We start from the raw sequence: 17,745 nt of genomic DNA on the forward strand, positions 1-17,745 counted from the left end.
CTTTTTCCTTTCGTTTCGGTCCGAAAATGAAAATGAACGTCCGGCGTTCGTTTTCTTCCCCCCCCCCCCCTGCAGGGCCGGGTGGAGGCGGTGAACGGGGAGCTGGTCATCCACAGGCTGCAGCAGGCCGACTCCGGGATGTACCAGTGCGTGGCGGAAAACAAATACGGCGCCGTCTACTCCAGCGCAGAACTGAAGATTTTAGGTAGACGCTCCTTTTATTACGCTACGCTGTGAGGAAATGAAGTAGCAGCGTCGCATTGTGAACGTCAACAAATATTAACCGAATTAATAAAAACTAAGCACTAATTATTAACCCAAAAAAAAACAAAAAAAATAAATAAATTCATAAATAAATACAAATTTAAATATATATCTAAAAATAATAATGGGAAACAATACAAATAAATGAAAATAAATGAGATAAAAACAAAAAATGTATGTATAAACATATGTAAAATATATTAATAAAATAAAAATATATGAAATAAAAATAAATAAAAAATATATAAATACATAAGTAAAATAATATATGCTCTATACTTATACAAATATGTTATATATATGATATACATATGATATATATATGAATAATATATAAGATATACACAGAAAAATGAAGGGAACACTGAAATAACACATCCTAGATCTGAATGAATGAAATATTCTTATAAAATACTTTGTTTTTTACCGACAACAAAAACATCACAAAAAGATGATCAATTGAAATCGAGTTTATTAACTCACGGAGGTCTGGATTTGGAGTCACACTCCAAATGAAAGTGGAAAAACACACACAGATTTGATGTTATTTTCCTTCAAACACGTCCAGATGAATCAGTGTCGCTTCCTAAGTGGACACTTTGATTTCACACCAGTGTGTGACTATATATATATATATATACAAATATATGATATGTATAGATTGGTGATGGATGTGCTGATTGCCAATCAACGGTGGCTGATTTCACAAGTTTGGCACGAGTTTGTAGTTTTGTGCATCGAGGAAACGCGTCCGAGCCGCTAACGGGAGGACAGATCCGAAGAAAAGCGGTAAAAGCGGTCGAAAGACGAAGGATATTAGCGTTCGCCCGAAGAGCCGCCGGCGGATTTAAGGCCATTTGAAAAAAAAGCGGGCGAACGCAGCTCTCCGGGGTGAAAGTGTGACCGAGCGTCCGCCCTCTGTTGTGCGTTGATGCACTATTTTCTCCTTGTGTTCGTCGGCACCGGGACACATCTGGCTTCCCGCCGTCCCCGAGGGGGACAGTTTGATTTACTATCTGTGCGGCGTGCCCTTTTTTTTTTTTTTTTTTTTTTTTTTTAAATTTTGAAGGGGAATCTTTGACATTTAAAGAAAACAAAACAAAACAAAAAAAATGAAAACAAATATTATTGTGAAAGTTGGGTTTCCACGACGCGATCAAATGAGATTCGCAGAAAAAAAAAAAAAAAAAAAAAACAACCCCAGATTTTTCCATTTTTTAATCTTGATCGGAGGTGACGGATGAGGAAGAGCAGGCCGGAGGTTCCTTCCTCCGAGTCGCAGTCACGACGGTGATATTTTAACGGGTGATGGATGTTTTCATAACGGCGCCCCCGGGGCGTCTCTTCCTCGGAGACGTCCACCAGCAAACGCCATCAGGACAGATTACGCGGCTAATAACAGTGATCTCGCCCGCAAATCCGTCGCTTTTTATTCTGATTAAAAGCAAACACGTCGCTCCGGCGTCCGCGGGGACGCCCGAAACTCCGGCCCGGAGATCCCGGTCGCAGACGGGACCGAATTGTCATTGTGTGTAATGTCACCTCGCGAGCGTCAGCGCGGCGTTTGAATAATGGCGTCTGACAAGGCCTCGCAGCCTGGATGTGGAATCCAGCTGCGCTCCGTTTCCTCTCTTTAGCGCCGCTATGAGACTGTTTGCGCGTTGGGATTATGACGTTCACGCCGACTCACGAATTATGTTGCCTCGCGTCGTTTTAGATGAGCTGGGGTTTCGTTACGGAACCGGATGTGAGAAACGGAAATCCGCAAAGTTGCCGCTTTGTATTTTTATTTTTTTTATTCATATGTATTTGAAGCTTTATGACATTAAATATAACCTTTCACGGACTCCTTTTCTGCAGGAGATGAGAATAATGCTCACTGGGCGAATCGGAGCCCGGAATACAGAGCACCCTACAGAAATGTTATTTATAAATATATATAAATATATTATAATATATTAAATAGATTATTATATTATAAATATATTATAAATTATTATTCTTTGCTTCTTCTTTTCTAATATATTTTATATTATAATAAATATAAATATGTAAAAATAAATGTATTTAAATATGTATATGCCTTTACAAATATCTAAATAACAGCAAGTAATAGTAAGAAATAAATAATAGTGTTTATAAATATTTATGAATATATATATTAATGTGTATACCAAAAAAAAAAAATCTCCAGTATATAATTGTCCAAATTTACAATGTGGATTTGTTGGCAATATAGTGCTCTAAAAGTGTGATTATAGTTAAAAATCAATTGTGAATGTCGTGGAAAAAATTTTAAAAATTGCAATTGAAATACGAAAATTGAAATAATCAGAATTGATTTTTCGCTACATCACAGGGTTGTTGTTTTTTTTTTTTGCACTTTTATATCACAGATTTGAATTCGCAATACACTACACGCCTTTCTGCGTGGAATCTCCATGTTATCCATGTTCCTCCCAAACTCCAGAAACATATATCTATTTATCCATAATATATATCTTAGCACAACATACGAAACAAAACAAAACCCTCGTTTAAACCAATTGCAATGTTTTTTTTTTTTGTTTTTTTAATTCTTGTTTTTCTACCGCTGTCTTGTGACGAAGCATCTCTGCTGCGATTCACGGAGAAGGAAGTGACGCAGGGCCGGAAGTTCGATGCTACATTTGATCATTTGGGTGAAGGAATGAAGGGCGAGGGCGACTTCCGACGTGATTCACGCTCTGAGTCCAGATCCTCCGCCCCGACCGACGCTTGGAGATTCACCTCCAGCGCTTCAGTCGTCTTAGTAACGTGACCTTCAAGATTGACCTCCACAAACAGATACAACCGCTAGCTAGCTTCCAGGCTAATCTGCATGTGAATGCACCCGTGCTGTCATTCCTTCTCATTCATTCAATATCTTTATGATCTAAGCCGTCCAAAGTCCGGCCTGCGGGCCGAATTCGGCACGTGTTCACATTTGCATCGGCCCGCAGCCTGTTATAAAACCAATAATAAAATTGAATTCGCCTGTTTTCCTAATTTGTATTTTTCATCTGTGTCCCAAATTGAAATAATGCAAAAACACCGCATTTTTTCCTTTTTGTTTACTTGTTGTTCGTGTTATTTTCCTGTTCACATGTTTTGAATTTAGAAGTTCATAGCGAGCATTTAAAAGGGAAAATATAAAATGTAACGTTGCGAACCTTTTTTCCGCACTATAATCCATATATTTTCTCAAAAATCACGCCTTATGTATGAACTCTTGTTGCGCTTACTGACCGCCAGACGATTTTTTTGTGATAGGAAGCGGAATTATTAAAACTCAAGGCAATCAGTCACGCGGTAGATGATTGAAAAAGAGCAGTCGCCAAAGAATTCAACATGAATGAATCAATGATACGGAGGTGGAGGAAGCAAACAGATGAACTGCGCCGAGTAAAGACGACCAAACAGAGAGCGAGATGAATAAAATTAATAAAGTTCGACTAAACTTTATACGCCATATGTTTTATCATGCGCCTTCTAACGCGGCGCACCTTGTGTATGAAAATAGACCCGTTCATTGATGTTGCGCCCTATAACGCGGTGCGCCTTATGCTCCGCAAAATACGGTAGATATGTTTAATCTTTTTTTTTTTTTTATTTCCCAGACAGACTTTTTCCTTAATTTATGAGGTGTTCAAATATGAAAGAAACTTGACTAGATTTGCCATTTTGTAATAAAAGATATCATGAAATAGTTCATTTGCATTTTAATGTTAGTGATTTAAAGAATATCTGGCTGAATGGTCGGCCTTTGCACATTTTCACCTCTTCAAATATGGCCATCTTTGCAAAAAGTTTGGACACTAGGTTAGCATTAGCTTCAGTTAGCATTCAGCGGAAATACCGGTGAACATCCACACAAACGCCATTTCTTCCAATACGCGGTCAAATAGAGACATGCGACCAAACATCTGGACAGTGTAGCATGTATGTGGGGTAACGCTAACGGTTAGCGCTAACCGCTGCCCACTGTGCTAGAAAAACATAGATACGACATAATAAATAAAGGTTTTGGAATAGAGCAAGCTGCGGAGCATCACCTGGTCAGGTGGTCACCTGTGATAGACAACCAATCCAGAATATGCTAACCGCTAACCTTGAAAATCAACGCTTTGGTTAGCGGGTACGTTTGACCCCGATGGCGTTTTTTTTTTTTTGGAGCTTCCTTTGTTTTAATGATGTTATTTTATCCAATTGTTTTTTTTTTTCCTCCCCAGCGTCGGCGCCCATCTTCGCCCCCAACCCGGTGCGGGTGATCGCCACTCTCGGGAAAGACGTGTCCCTGGAGTGCAAGCCGCGAGCGTCGCCCAAACCTCGCATCACCTGGAGGCGAGGGGACCGAAGGATCCAGCCCAGCAAACGGTACCGGATCGTAGGACGGACACACGGGTTCCGGGGAAACCACGCAAACTTGTTCGTTTTAAACACAGATTCGCCGGTTTCTGGTGAGATGCGACGTGTCGAAGGGAAGTTAATCGCCCGGCTGAATAAACGGGAACTCCGGAAGAAGCCGGTCTCCCGCGGTATCGTTTATGTCGACTCCCTTCACGCCGCGAATTCAAATCCCGTCTTTCTGTCTCGGCTTCCGGAGGAACTGTGAGCGAATATTGTCGAAGCGAATCGCGGGTTCATTACAGTCGGAATTAAGTGGCGCGGCTCAAGTCAAACGCCGTCGGTCGGCGGGCGGCTCGGGAGGCTTCGCCCGCTTCCTCTCGGACGCCGCGACGGTATTTGGAATTCACGCGCCGCCCCGATGCATCATCTTTTACGAGCCGACGTTTCTCGGCCGCTGCGCCCGGAGGTGGCTGAGCGGAGCAGGGGGTCCATCAATCAGGCGTAGCGGCGCCGCAGAAATGATCCGTCTCTGCGGAGAATCCCGCCTTTCCAGATGAGGAGCGGGACCTTTTGTTTATCAGCCCAGATACGGCGCCGGCGTCGGACGGCCCCCGGCGGCCGGGGGATAATCGGATCTGTGCCGCGTCGCTCCCTCAAACAGGCTGTCTTTTAACGCAGCGGGGTTTCCTTTTTATTATTTTCTTCCAAACCGGAGCAAAACGGGGGGAAATCTTTCTTTCGGATCCCCTCTCCTTATTAAAGAGAACGTCGGCGGAGCTGACTGATGGAGATCGGCGTCGCCCCGAAATGATGATTCACGACGCGAGGCCTCCCCCGCCGCGCGATAAAACCTTTGAGTTATTTGTCAAACCTCGCAAATCCCATTTTTCCAGCGCAGCCGCGGCACCGGGAGGGACAGACATACCTGCTCAACAGCCCTTATCTTGTTATTGTCTGACTGGATAGAGCTCCGTCTGCAGGGAGGTAGAAGGCGCGAGACTGGCAGAGGAGTTACTTAAGCGCCGGCCCCGGGACGCCGTCCCCCCGCTGGCTTGTTTTCCGACGCCGAGTCGACCCCGATTGTCGGGAAGCATTTCCGAAATGATCTTCACGGACGGTGGGTTTTCACCGGAGTTGCACGACGTCTGCATGTGGACAAATTGGCGCCGTCGGTAAGGTGAAAGCAAAGAGTCTGGGATTTTATTTTGTTTAATTTGGGGCGGCGCAGCTAGAGCAAGGAGCTAAAGCAATCGTCTTAAAAACAAAACATTCCTGCTTCGATTCCCGGCTCCTCCTAGTGCATGTTTATTATTTATTTTTTTATTTAATTTAATTCAATATTATTAAATGCGCGGGCCAACTTGGTGAACAAACTGACAATTGCAATTTGAATATTGCCATTTTATTTCTATTATATACTTATTGATATTTTTTTATATTTTATGTTTCCTTTTTTTAGTTATTTTAATATATACTGCTCAAAAAAATAAAGGGAACACTTAAAAAACACATCCTAGATCTAAATGAATGAAATATTCTTATGAAATACTTTGCTCTTTACACAGTTGAATGTGCTGACAACAAAATCACACAAAAATGATCCATGGAAATCAATTGTATCAACCCATGGAGGTCTGGATTAGGAATCACACTCAAAATTAAAGTGTAAAAACAAACTCCAGGCTGATCCAACTTTGATGTAATGTCCTTAAAACAAGTCAAAATGAATCTGTGTTGCTTCCCGAGTGGACACTATGATTTCACACAAGTGGGATTGACTTGGAGTTACATTGTGTTGTTCAAGTGTTCCCTTTATTTTTTTGAGCAGTATATTAATGTAAATGTAGCGAAAGTATTTTGGAAAAAAAAAAAAAAAAGAAAAAAAAAAATTAAAAGAATAAGTAAGTTTTTCAAATTCAATATTGATTGAAAATACTTGTTAAAATAATAAAATAAAATACTTTGGCCCAGTACGTCGAAGTATTGTTTAGCAAGACACCGAAAACCCAAACTAACTCCCCCCCTGGCGCTGCTGGACGGCAGCCTCCTGCTCGCGGTTCATCCATGTTGGGTTAATTGCAGAAAACCAATTCCCCCGCGGGAATTAATAAAGGATTAATTATAATTCTCATAAACAAGCGCGGCGGTACATGTTTATCAACGTAAACCCGGCTGAAATCCGATAGCGGCGGTTCTCTGCTGGCATCCTTCGACCCTTCGAAAGAAAACCCGCCAGGACCGGCGGCTCGGCGCGAACGCCCGGCTTTAAACGATTTTTCTCGTCAAGGGTCGTCCTCAGAGTCGGACACCGGCGAAGTCGTCCGCGAGGCGTATCTTCGGCGGCTCCTCCGATGACCTCAGATCAGCCCATAATAGCTGATGAGTCTCATCTCTGGGAAGGTCGCCTGTCTCTTCAGACGCTAACGCAGCGCTAAACGTACGAAAGACGGTAGCCTCCTCGCTAGCTCGGTAGGCTTATAGAAAACGGCAGGTGTTGAGCGCCGCGCTCGCCGACGTCTTTTTCAAGCAAACTGTTGACATCGTCTGAAGCAGCAGGTATCGTCACCGACGGAGGAAGGAACGCGCGAATCGAGTCGTGCCGCGACCGCATCGGCCCCTCGATCGGCGACCGACCCTTGGAAAGAGATGTGATAAAGGACTTGTTCTGCAATTCTGGTATTTATGCGAGCGGTTTGTGCAGAACGGTCGCGCTTCGGCAATTTCTTCTCATTGATCCGTTCATTTTACACCCTTTGTATTTTTAATCAGGCGCCCACGACTCTGTTTGGTCCGACTTGGAGACTTTGCGCGTCGCGTCCGTTGGTCGAGGTTTGTTGAGCCGCATTTTGTAATAAACGTCCAAAATGTATTAACTTTTTCCATTTCATTTTGTAATAGAGCCGCATTTTGTAATAAACTGCCCCAACGCATTTTGTAAAAAATGTTGCCCTATTATGTAATAAGTTATTACATATTGAGAAGATCCAATAACATGGTGCATTACGTAATAACAATTGTAAAGCATAGTTTATTTGTTTGTTTATTGTATTTTATTTTACTTTAAAGTATTTGTAAAAGCTAGGCCTCATATTAGTATCACTGTATTAGCCTAGTAGCAGTACTTAGCATTTGCTATCAGTACATTATTCAAAGGTTGCATTAACAGAGAATATTTTATAAATTCCATGTTATTACATTTCCTAGAGAATAAAAAAGTGCATTTTGTACTAATCTTCTCAAAATGTCATAACTTATGAGATGAGATGATGAGATGAGAACAACTTTATTCATCCCGAAGGAAATTGTTGTGCCAGTTTCAAGTAAAAAACATAACAGTAATAGATAATAGTAGAAAGGAGGAAGAATAAGAAATACAATGAAATATAGTATTAATTAATAATAATGCAATAATTATTACATAATGCGGCAAAATTTCTTACAAAATGCGGCAGTTTATTACAAAATGAAATGAAAAAGTTATCACATTTCGGACGTTTATTACAAAATGCGTTATTACAAATTGCGGCCCAACGAGGTTCCCGGTCGGATTCCGACTCTGTCGCCCGAAAAACATCCAGGATGTTCATTTAGACCCCAAATCGCCCAAATTTGAGATCTGAGATAAAGATACGACGAATGGATCCTTCCTCGGTTCTTTTTTTTTCTCGCGTCAGAATCGGAAACGATTTCGTCAGACCGAGATTGTTTAGAGTCCCGAGGATGTCGCGGTGAGCCGGCCGTCGACAGGGTCGCCGCTCGAGTGCAGATCGACCCCCCGGAAGACGGTGATTTTTATCTTCGGGGGGGACGAGGGGGGGGTTTAAAAAAAAAAAAAAAGCCAAAATGAACAAAAGGGAGTCATCCGTTCTGAGGTCTCAGCCAGGGTGACTCTCCCCAACGATTTCCTGACATTAGCTTTTGTGAAGCCGGGAGTTTTATTGGTGGACGGGACGTCACGACGAGGAATCGAAGCGGCGCCGCGTTTATCTGCCATTGACAGCTGTGCTGACTTAATGAAGGTTTGTAATTAACATGGATTTCCGCTAATGTCCGGGGCTTTTGTCTCTTAAACAGAAAGCATTAATCCCATTAGTCTGACAGAACGTGGCGGACCCGAAGGGATCCGGCCCTCTCCGGAGAATTAAAACAAAAACTCCGTCATTTGGGGAGGTCTGCGAAAGAAACCGTTGTTTTCCGCGATTGTCGGTTTGAAATTCGAAATTCAAAATTCCGACGTCCGAGCGTCGCGTGACCTCACCGTCGGGGGTTTTCGTCCTTTTCGTCCTTTTCGTCCTTTCGCGATGAAGGAGCGGCGCGCAAATTTAAACGCCTGGAAATAATTACTGGATTCCGAGTCTGTGATTCGTTCAAAACAAATGATATGTTTTTTCTTCCGCTGAACACCAATGTCATATAAATGCGTGATCCACGGCAGGTCGCGTCGAAAGCCGCCGCTGTCTCTCGGTTGGATAAGAGCCTACTTATGAATCCAGACGCTGTGTTTACCAGTTTGTTTGTTTTGTTTTTTTTTTCCCCTCACTTCTATTACACTTGTGTTTCCCAGGAGAACCCTTCCCCGATATTCACATCTCGGGGGTTTGACAGCTCCTGCCTCATATTCGCCGCGGTTACAGTTTGTCAGGCTTATTCGTTTGCGCCTCACGGCCGATGAGGCGCAAACGAATAAGGAATTTTACCCAGAATTCATCGTAACGTATGCCGAAATAAGGCATTGTGTATTTATATCTATTTCTATGTTATTCCTTCGAGAGCACAGGCGCAGATGTAGCACGCTACTCCGCCTTCGTTCTTGACATCAATGTCAACACAAGTGGATGACGTGTGTGTGTGTGTGTGTGTGTGTGTGTCCTTCCTTATCTTAATCTGTATCTTGCATCTTTGTTAATCCCCATTCAAGAAGGGCCGGTTTAATGCTATCAGCAAATTGGGTCTGTTAGCATATTTAAATTGTTCATTGATCCGGACTGGAAACGGCAGCCGGAGAGGAGGGCGCTTATATCCGTAAACGCCGAACGCCGTTTTCTCGACTCGGCGTCCCCCGCAGCTGTGTTATTTCACGATCCACCTGGGTGGTAATAGCGCGCTAATTGAAAGCAGGTGCATCGATGTTGCTTTTTTTTTTTTCCACGGGAATCCCACTGTTTTTACCCCGGGTGTAAATGAGCCGTCGGTTTGACGTCCTTCGGTCGGTCTCGGCGCTAACGCTTTGCGCGTCCGTCTATCGCAGGATGGCGTTGCTGCGGAACAACACCCTGAGGATCGTCAACTCCAGCCGGGCCGACGAGGGGAACTACGTGTGCAGGGCGGAGAATCAGCTGGGCTCTGCAGAGCTGACGGCCATACTGTGGGTAAAAGGTAAGTGATGCCCGAGGCGCCTTTATTTTCTGCCAAATTAGCACAAATCGGACACCGGTAAACACTCCCCGATGTCGCATCTGCCCCGACCCCCGCCAAAGCGCAGGTGCCGAGGAATTTATTGCGCTTGGTCACCGTGAACGAGGGCGCTCGCGTCAGGGGAATCATTTTTACAAGGATGGACACGGAGAGGAGGGCGCGGCGCTATAAACACATTTTCAACCTTTCAAAACACAACGTCCGGGCGCCGGAGAAACGGAGCAGGACTTCGGCGCCTGTTGTCTAGGAAAGGCGTCGCCGGACCGGCGCGGCGTCGGCCCTCGGGTCCACTCATGGTCCGCGCCGAAGCCGAGAAACGAGGAAAGTTTCCAGGCTACCTTGAGTGCGTTGTGAGGAAACAAGGGAACAAGAAGCGTGGAGCCTCTTCGTGGTCCACTAGCCGAACCGCTCGGGTGCAGGAGCCCACTGCAGCTGTCTCTGGGTGAGGACCCTTTGGGATGGACCATGGGCGAGAAACATCAATCCTCTGGACAATTTTGTGTCTCCAGTGAACCTCCGGCATGTTTTGGACTGTTGGGGAAACGTGGATCCCGGGGAGAGGCCACATAGAAAGTTGGAATCCAACCAGGGACCGTCTTGCTGTGACGGCTAACGGACACGCTAACCAATGTGCCGACGCGCCCGTGTTAAATCTTGTAGTGATTCTCAGGCCTTTGTTTACAGGGAGATCCCTGTTTAAGCTTCAGGACAATACATGTGCTGCTCACATGGTTGGTCTGCGGAGGTTCTCAGTCATCCAGGTCTCGGTTGATTATTGTCGAAATCATCTCGTCGTGGCAACTGGACTTGCATTTCTTCACTCGAAGACGTTTCAGCCCAAGAGGGTTCTTCAGTTCTAATGACCTGTGGGGAGTTTCTGACTCCCAGGGTTTTGGGAGGGTCAAGGTAATGGTGGCTTGTTGATCATCAGAAACTAGGTCTTAAGGCACTTGTGACAAACTCAAGGCCCGCGGCAAAATGTGGGCCGCGAGACCGTCTAAAAAGGTCTGATTGTGTTAAAATAAATAAGTCAAACATGTGCATTGACCATAAACTACATTTCCCACAAGTCACGCTACCCGCTAGGTGACGCCGTTAGATTGCAGTTTATCCACGTCGATGCAATTTTCAAGTGGAAATAAAAATTCCAATGGTCCCTAAATGTCCAGGGAGAGAAAAGTTGATGCAGATGGAAGGCTGTTTCAAGAAAGATGGGAATGCATATGTATCATTTTGGATTTGAATGAGTAAAACATTAACAGTTATTTAACATTAAGGAGTAGTTACATTTATTTCACATTACATTTTGTTACATTTACACTGTTGCCGTTACATGTGGCCCTTTGAGGGCAACCACTATGCTGATGTGGCCCTCGATGAAAATGAGTTTGACACCCCTGTCTTGAAGGGTTGATGCTAATGCTAATGCTAATGGAGGTGTCCCCAACAAACGGCACTCCCATTAGCAAAACAACCCGCGGTTATATCCGATAACTCCCCGCATGTCATTAGCAGTGAAGAAGCCTCACAGATGAGGGGAGGAACATCTTCAAGAGAAGAAATTCAAGTCCCAAGAAGAAGATGTTGACAAGAACGTGATAGTAACGATGAAGTAACCATGGCAACACAATCCCCTCAAAGCGAGCCAAAAATGTCACAGGCCTGAAAGCTGGATTTTTCTGCCCGCGGCTTCGCATAAACTCCGACGATGTCGCTAGCCGAACGGCCGAGCGCGATTGCGGAGTCGTTGCCCGGTAACATTTGCCCCCGAAACAAACAGCGGATTGGAGGGGAAAAAAAAAAAAAAAAACGAACCCGGGACGTATGGACGATGCTAATCATCCCGTTTCCGCACCAAGTAGCAACTCCGTCAAACGGGAATTTTCTAGACGCTAGAGCCACAGTTGGATTTGGGTGCAGCTTCTTTCTGGAGTTTGGGAAGCCGCTGTCTGTTGGAACAGGAAGTTAACTTCATTGCTTCCTCCTGGACACGAAGGTGAGTGAGTTCTGCTCTTTTAATCCGGGAGGGGACGGACGGTTGTCCTGGGCGAAACGCCGCCGCTCGAGGCTCGCCGTGGGTTAGCCTGAGGTGACAGTGCAGCAGCTTTGTGCTTGCAGAGGCCATGCGTGTGGAGCTGAGCCCGAGCCGGGTGGAGGTGACGGTGGGCGAGAGCGTGGTGCTGAGCTGCAGGGCCGTGCACGACACCTCGCTGGACGTGGCCTTCCAGTGGTTCTTCAACCAGAGGCCCATCGACTTCCGCCACGACGGCAGCCACTTCGAATACATCCAGACGGCGAGAGCCAGAGTAAGGAAGAGGGAGGTCTTGGACACGGACATGTATTTCCGTGTCATCCGCCTAGATTTGACCTTTTCCTGCTGTTGTGTTTTGGAAGGCGTCACCTCAGGCGCCTTTCATAATCCACCAGCCGTAGCAGGAAGTAGAAATCAAACGGTGTCGGATTCGTGTCGCCAACCTTCTTTTCTGTTAAGGAGTAAATAAATTGATGAAGAAACCCCCGTCCTGAGCGTCCGACCGGATGCGTGGTTTGTAATTTAAGTCGGGGCCGGTAGCAAAGGGCCGCCTGCAGAGCGGGAGTCTTGCCTCGGGCGCTTCTCTCGGAGAAAATACAGGTAGTCGGAGAATTTAGCGGCGAGCAAGAGCCAGAATTAGCCGGTAATCTCCGAAGCCGCGCGAGTTGTAAAAGGCGCCGCGCCGTTTTCAGGGCCGGTTCAAACTCTCCCCTTTCTCCCGACTCCCGCAGCAGTCGTCCACCGTGGACCTGATGATCCGGAGCATTCTGCTGAAGCACGCCGGGAAGTACGGGTGCCGGGCCCAGACCAGCGCCGACACCGTTCTCGCCGAGGCCGAGCTCCTGGTGCGAGGTGAGCTGCGGGGAACATCGACAAGAGGTACCGCCCCTCCTCCCCAAAGGCGCACCCTTTTGACGGAAACTCCCGAGCTCTGATATCACGAGCAGACTTGACAGAACTGTAAACCCAAACAACCGACGAGGGTTGTACGGCTGAATGACTACTTTCGCGCCGGATTAATTCTGGAGCGTACCCTCGGTGCATACCGTTCGGCGCAGGAACGCGCCCCTCGGAGTCACTGGGTGCAAAATCAATCTCGGGGCGCAACCTTCTCGAGGGCACTTTGAGTGGACACAGTACATCAGTTTTCATTGAGAACACCAGCTGCCATCTTTTCATTTACAGCTGTTCCCCCTGGAGTCTCCTCCCACGTCTGCTGCACTTGCAGATTCCATTTACTTCAGAGGAGTGCGGCAAACATATGTTTGGCGTATTAAAACACAGGTCTGCCGCGCCGTCACGCTCGGCGGGGCTGGCAAACCGCCGCCGAGCGCCAGAAAAAAAAAAACAAAAAACAAAAAGAAAACAAAAAAGCATCCCCTCGTCAGCATGAAATCCGCCGCAACGGATCCGGCGTCAGCTCCAGTTTAGAACGTCTTTCATTTCCGTCGCTATCAGAGCGAAATATTGTGACACCGCAGGCTGTATGATATCACAACAGTTCCCGGTGACTGAGCGCCGCGACGGGGAGGAGGCCGGGGAAAAGGAAATCGGATCCCTTCTTCCCCCACGCTAACCCCGCTGTTCCCGCCAGGTCCCCCCGGACCCCCCGGGGTGGTGATCGTGGAGGAGATCACGGATTCGACCGCCACGCTGTCTTGGACCCGTGGCCTGGACAACCACAGCCCCATCGGCGCTTATAACCTGCAGGCCCGCAGCCCCTTCTCATTAGGCTGGCAGACGGTAAAAACAGGTAATCGATGAGGAGCGAGCGGCCGCCCCGCCGCCGCGGGCCGGGAGGTTAACGCGCTTTCATAAACACGGGGCTCGATCTCGGACGCCCGCGGAATTGCTAATCGGCAAATCAAAGGTACCGCTAGCTAAAGATAACAGCGGGGGAGGGGGGGATCATCATGCGACGTCCGCGCGCCCGCAACGCATGTCTTTATCGGACGAATTGGAAACCGGCGTTCTTCGTTTTTCTAATATCCCCACGGCGGAGTCGCTATCTCGGTGATTGGCAAACCCGGCCGGACGGACGGACGAGGACGGACGCTCAGTGTCGGCTATTTCACGCCACTCAGGGAATTAATTAGCGGATGCTACCCTCCGAGTCGGTTAGAGTAAACCACAAATGGAATGCAATTAAAAGACGTGTCGGTTTATTTCGGCCGGCGGAGTCGGGTTTTGGCGGCGCCTCGGCCGTAATGAAATTGACAGTAATCTGCAGCTGCGCCGCTGTCTGTCTTCCAGATCCGACCCGTGATAGGACGGGAAACCCCGTGAGATCTCTCACCTCGTCCTGTGCGATTAGCCGGGCTTCGCGTCCGTTTACCGCCTGCCGAGACGCCTCGGAGTCCCATTTTCCTGCCGCTTTTTGTTTGTTTTTTTTTTTTCTTCGTTTTTCTTCTCGCCTTCTGAGCTCTTAAGAGTTTTAAAGCTGCCAGAACAGAATGAGGACCTTGAACGAGGACTCGGCCATACGAGTCGTGGTGAATTCTGGTCGAAACCTCGCCGGACATGAGTTTCTACACTTGAGGACGTTCAGATGTTTCAGTTTTAATGACTTGCGAGTTTGCAACTATAACCGCCAGGGTTTTTGGCGAGTCTGAGCGAGTGGATCTGCAGAAGCTCGGTGCAAAGGGGGGTCGTTATGTCGTTCGACTTTGTTGGATTACCTGGATCGATGAAGCTAAACAAAGGAGCTCAACCTGTTGGACCTCATGAACTGAGGCTCGTGTGGACGTTACCGGTTTGGAGGGTGCAGAAGGTTCTGGTCTTTGTGGGCGAGTCCTTGACGCCCCGCTTGAAAAAAGCATTGCGCGATTGGTTGGAATTGTGACGTGGACGTGGTTCGTGCAAAAGGGGTGCTAGCGCAGAAGGTTATAGAGCAGCGGGTAGCTTTGAGGATGTTTGAAGATAAGCAAACGTTAGCAATTCTGGACGTCGCGCACAGAGGAACCCGTTTGAGACAAACTAGCGAAGGCCAGTATCGGATTCTCACGATGCTCGGCGCTTGCGTCACGTGGGCGGGACCTCCGAGGACTTCGCCGCCGTTTTTGCGCCCGATTTTTTTGCGCAGAGAAGGAAATGCCAAAAAGAACTTAGTTCTAGTTCTCGACACGGAACAAAGTCTTCGCCTTCGACTCAGCCCACTTTATTATTTCCAGCTGGGAATTTCTTTTTGCTAAATCATTGAACGCAAAACTCGCAGTCGCTCCCCGGCGCGACCATGTGACGCTGTCGTTCATACATTATGAAAAAACGCTGACGTCAGTTCCAGACGAGATCGTGGCGAATGTTCTTGGACTGTCATATCACATAAGATCATGTAAAATGCAATTAAAACCCATCACATCATTTCCCGTATGAGGTGATTAGCTCGCCTTTTATTCCTAAGCTAGGTCTTTGATGAATAAAGCGTCTCACGTCTATTTCCTCAGAAGATGTTCCTTTGTTGAAACACCGAAGTGGGACTTTGACGTCCCGAGGGACGAGGGATCTGAGAACCCTTAGACTTGTATCCGTCAGGCTAAGCTAACTAGCGGGACGGGGGGTTTCAGCTCAACTGGGCACCCGCGGTACATCAGCTTCCCACGCGCAAAACTCCCCAAATATACTGCTCAAAAAAATAAAGGGAACACTTGAACAACACAATGTAACTCCAAGTCAGTCACACTTGTGTGAAATCATAGTGTCCACTCAGGAAGCAACACACATTCATTTGGACTTGTTTTAAGGACATTACATCAAAGTTGGATCAGCCTGGAGTTTGTTTTTACACTTTAATTTGGAGTGTGATTCCTAATCCAGACCTCCATGGGTTGATACAATTGATTTCCATTGATCATTTTTGTGTGATTTTGTTGTCAGCGCATTCAACTGTGTAAAGAGCAAAGTATTTCATAAGAATATTTCATTCATTTAGATCTAGGATGTGTTTTTTAAGTGTTCCCTTTATTTTTTTTGAGCGGCGTATTTTTGCGGAGGTGCACATGGAGATCAGCCGGTGCGGTGAAGCTCGATTGGTTGTCGGGTCGTTTGAGATCTACTGGTTAAACTCCAGTCTGGTGTTTCATTTTCTTCTTGAACGGAAGCAGAGGGGCAGATTTGAGGCTACTCCCGAGTTAACTCGCCGGTAGCCCCGTTTCGTCCTTTTCAAAAATCTCCATCTGAACCCAAGCGCTGCGCTTGCCTTCGGTGTTTGCCGACAACGATTAATTTCGCCCAAGCCTGATTTCGGGGTGTTCAGATTCATGGCTGAATCTCTATTGAGACGTCATCAGTCGCCGGGAGCCGCCGTGAAAGTAGGCCGAAACCCAGCGTCCTTGTTTTCGGAGGCCGACCGGCGCTAAGAGTGTGCAGGGTATTGTTTTGGACACCTGACGCACCGGCGTGCCGAGACAGCGGCGGCACCGAGGGCGGCGTGAAACGGCGCCGGCTGAGAAGGAGCACCCGTTGTTTATAGCCGTCGGACAGAACGCCAGCTTAGAACAAAGAAAGAGATCATATGAGCAGCTGTGGCTGGGTTGTAACAACATCATCGTCTAATTTACGGGAGAAAGAAAGAAGTTTCCGGTGCTTTTCCCATCTTTTGGGGGCTTTGACACTCTTTTAATTGCCGCGGTTTCAAAGGCTTCTTCCTTTTCGGACGTTCGCCGGCGATGAAACGCCTATTAATGTAGTTGTGAAGGATCAGATGTGGTATCCAGCCCTCCGGGTCCAGGCTCTTTATCCAGAATCTTCCGGAACCCTTCTCTGGTCCGCAGATCCCGAGATGGTGACGGGCGACATGGAGTCGGCCATGGCGGTGGAGCTCAGCCCCTGGGTGGAGTACGAGTTCAGGGTGGTGGCCAGCAACGCCATCGGGACCGGGGATCCCAGCGCACCGTCCAGAGGAGTCAGGACCAAAGAAGCAGGTGACTGAACGAGAGGAACTGCATTTGTTGTCCCTTCTTTATTTAAATACAGGGTACAGATTTTACTGATTATTCAGCGGTAAATTTGAAAGGAAGCTTTGACAGGAATACTTGAGCACTTGATTCCTGGCCTAGCGAAGACCCGAATACCTGAATCCCTGTCTCGCTCCCAAGACTGCGCCAGATACCGATGCGTTAGGCAAACCCTTTCTGGTCATTTTTTGACAAACCTCTAGAAGCATCTGTTTTGAGGTGCAGCATTGGTTGGAGGATCAGTACTAACTCCACTTTTTTTTTTTGGTTAGGTTTAGATACAGATCCTGATGTTCTAACTGGACCACCTCACTACATCACCATTTGACCACTTGACTACACAAACACCAGACTTCCTGACCACCTGACTGCATGACCAAATGTCCATTTGACCCTCTGACCACCTAACTAGTCACCATTTGACCGCCTGAATACCTGACCACCTATTTACATGACCACCTGGCTATGTCACCACTTGACTACCTGACTACCTAACTACTACACCATTTGACTTCCCGACTGCCTGCTTACATGACCAACTGACCACCTGACTATGTCACCGTTTGACCAGCCAACCATCTGACTACCTTATTACACAAAGACTGGACTTCCCGACAGCATGGCCAACTGACCACTTGACTAACTGACCACTTCACTACCTGACTGCTACACTGCCCGACCACCTGACCAGCCACCAATGGACTACCTTACCAT

General features: G+C 46.9%; 1 protein-coding gene across 1 annotated transcript in view; it reads left to right on the top strand.

The window, feature by feature from the left end:
• cntn5 (contactin 5) overlaps positions 1-17,745 on the top strand; it is a 119,742-nt gene that overhangs the window by 88,835 nt on the left and 13,162 nt on the right. Inside the window, exons 11-17 of the mRNA XM_086164245.1 lie at positions 76-205; positions 4,515-4,659; positions 9,881-10,008; positions 12,166-12,353; positions 12,811-12,931; positions 13,674-13,832; positions 16,849-16,998. Coding sequence (XP_086020371.1) covers positions 76-205; positions 4,515-4,659; positions 9,881-10,008; positions 12,166-12,353; positions 12,811-12,931; positions 13,674-13,832; positions 16,849-16,998 — 1,021 coding nt within the window. The remainder of the gene's footprint in view (positions 1-75; positions 206-4,514; positions 4,660-9,880; positions 10,009-12,165; positions 12,354-12,810; positions 12,932-13,673; positions 13,833-16,848; positions 16,999-17,745) is intronic.

Source organism: Fistularia commersonii, chromosome 18 (assembly GCF_037954325.1).
Source record: "Fistularia commersonii isolate RoL2024-O1a breed Wild chromosome 18, RoL_Fcom_v1.0, whole genome shotgun sequence".
In the NCBI taxonomy this organism is placed as follows: Eukaryota; Metazoa; Chordata; class Actinopteri; order Syngnathiformes; family Fistulariidae; genus Fistularia; species Fistularia commersonii.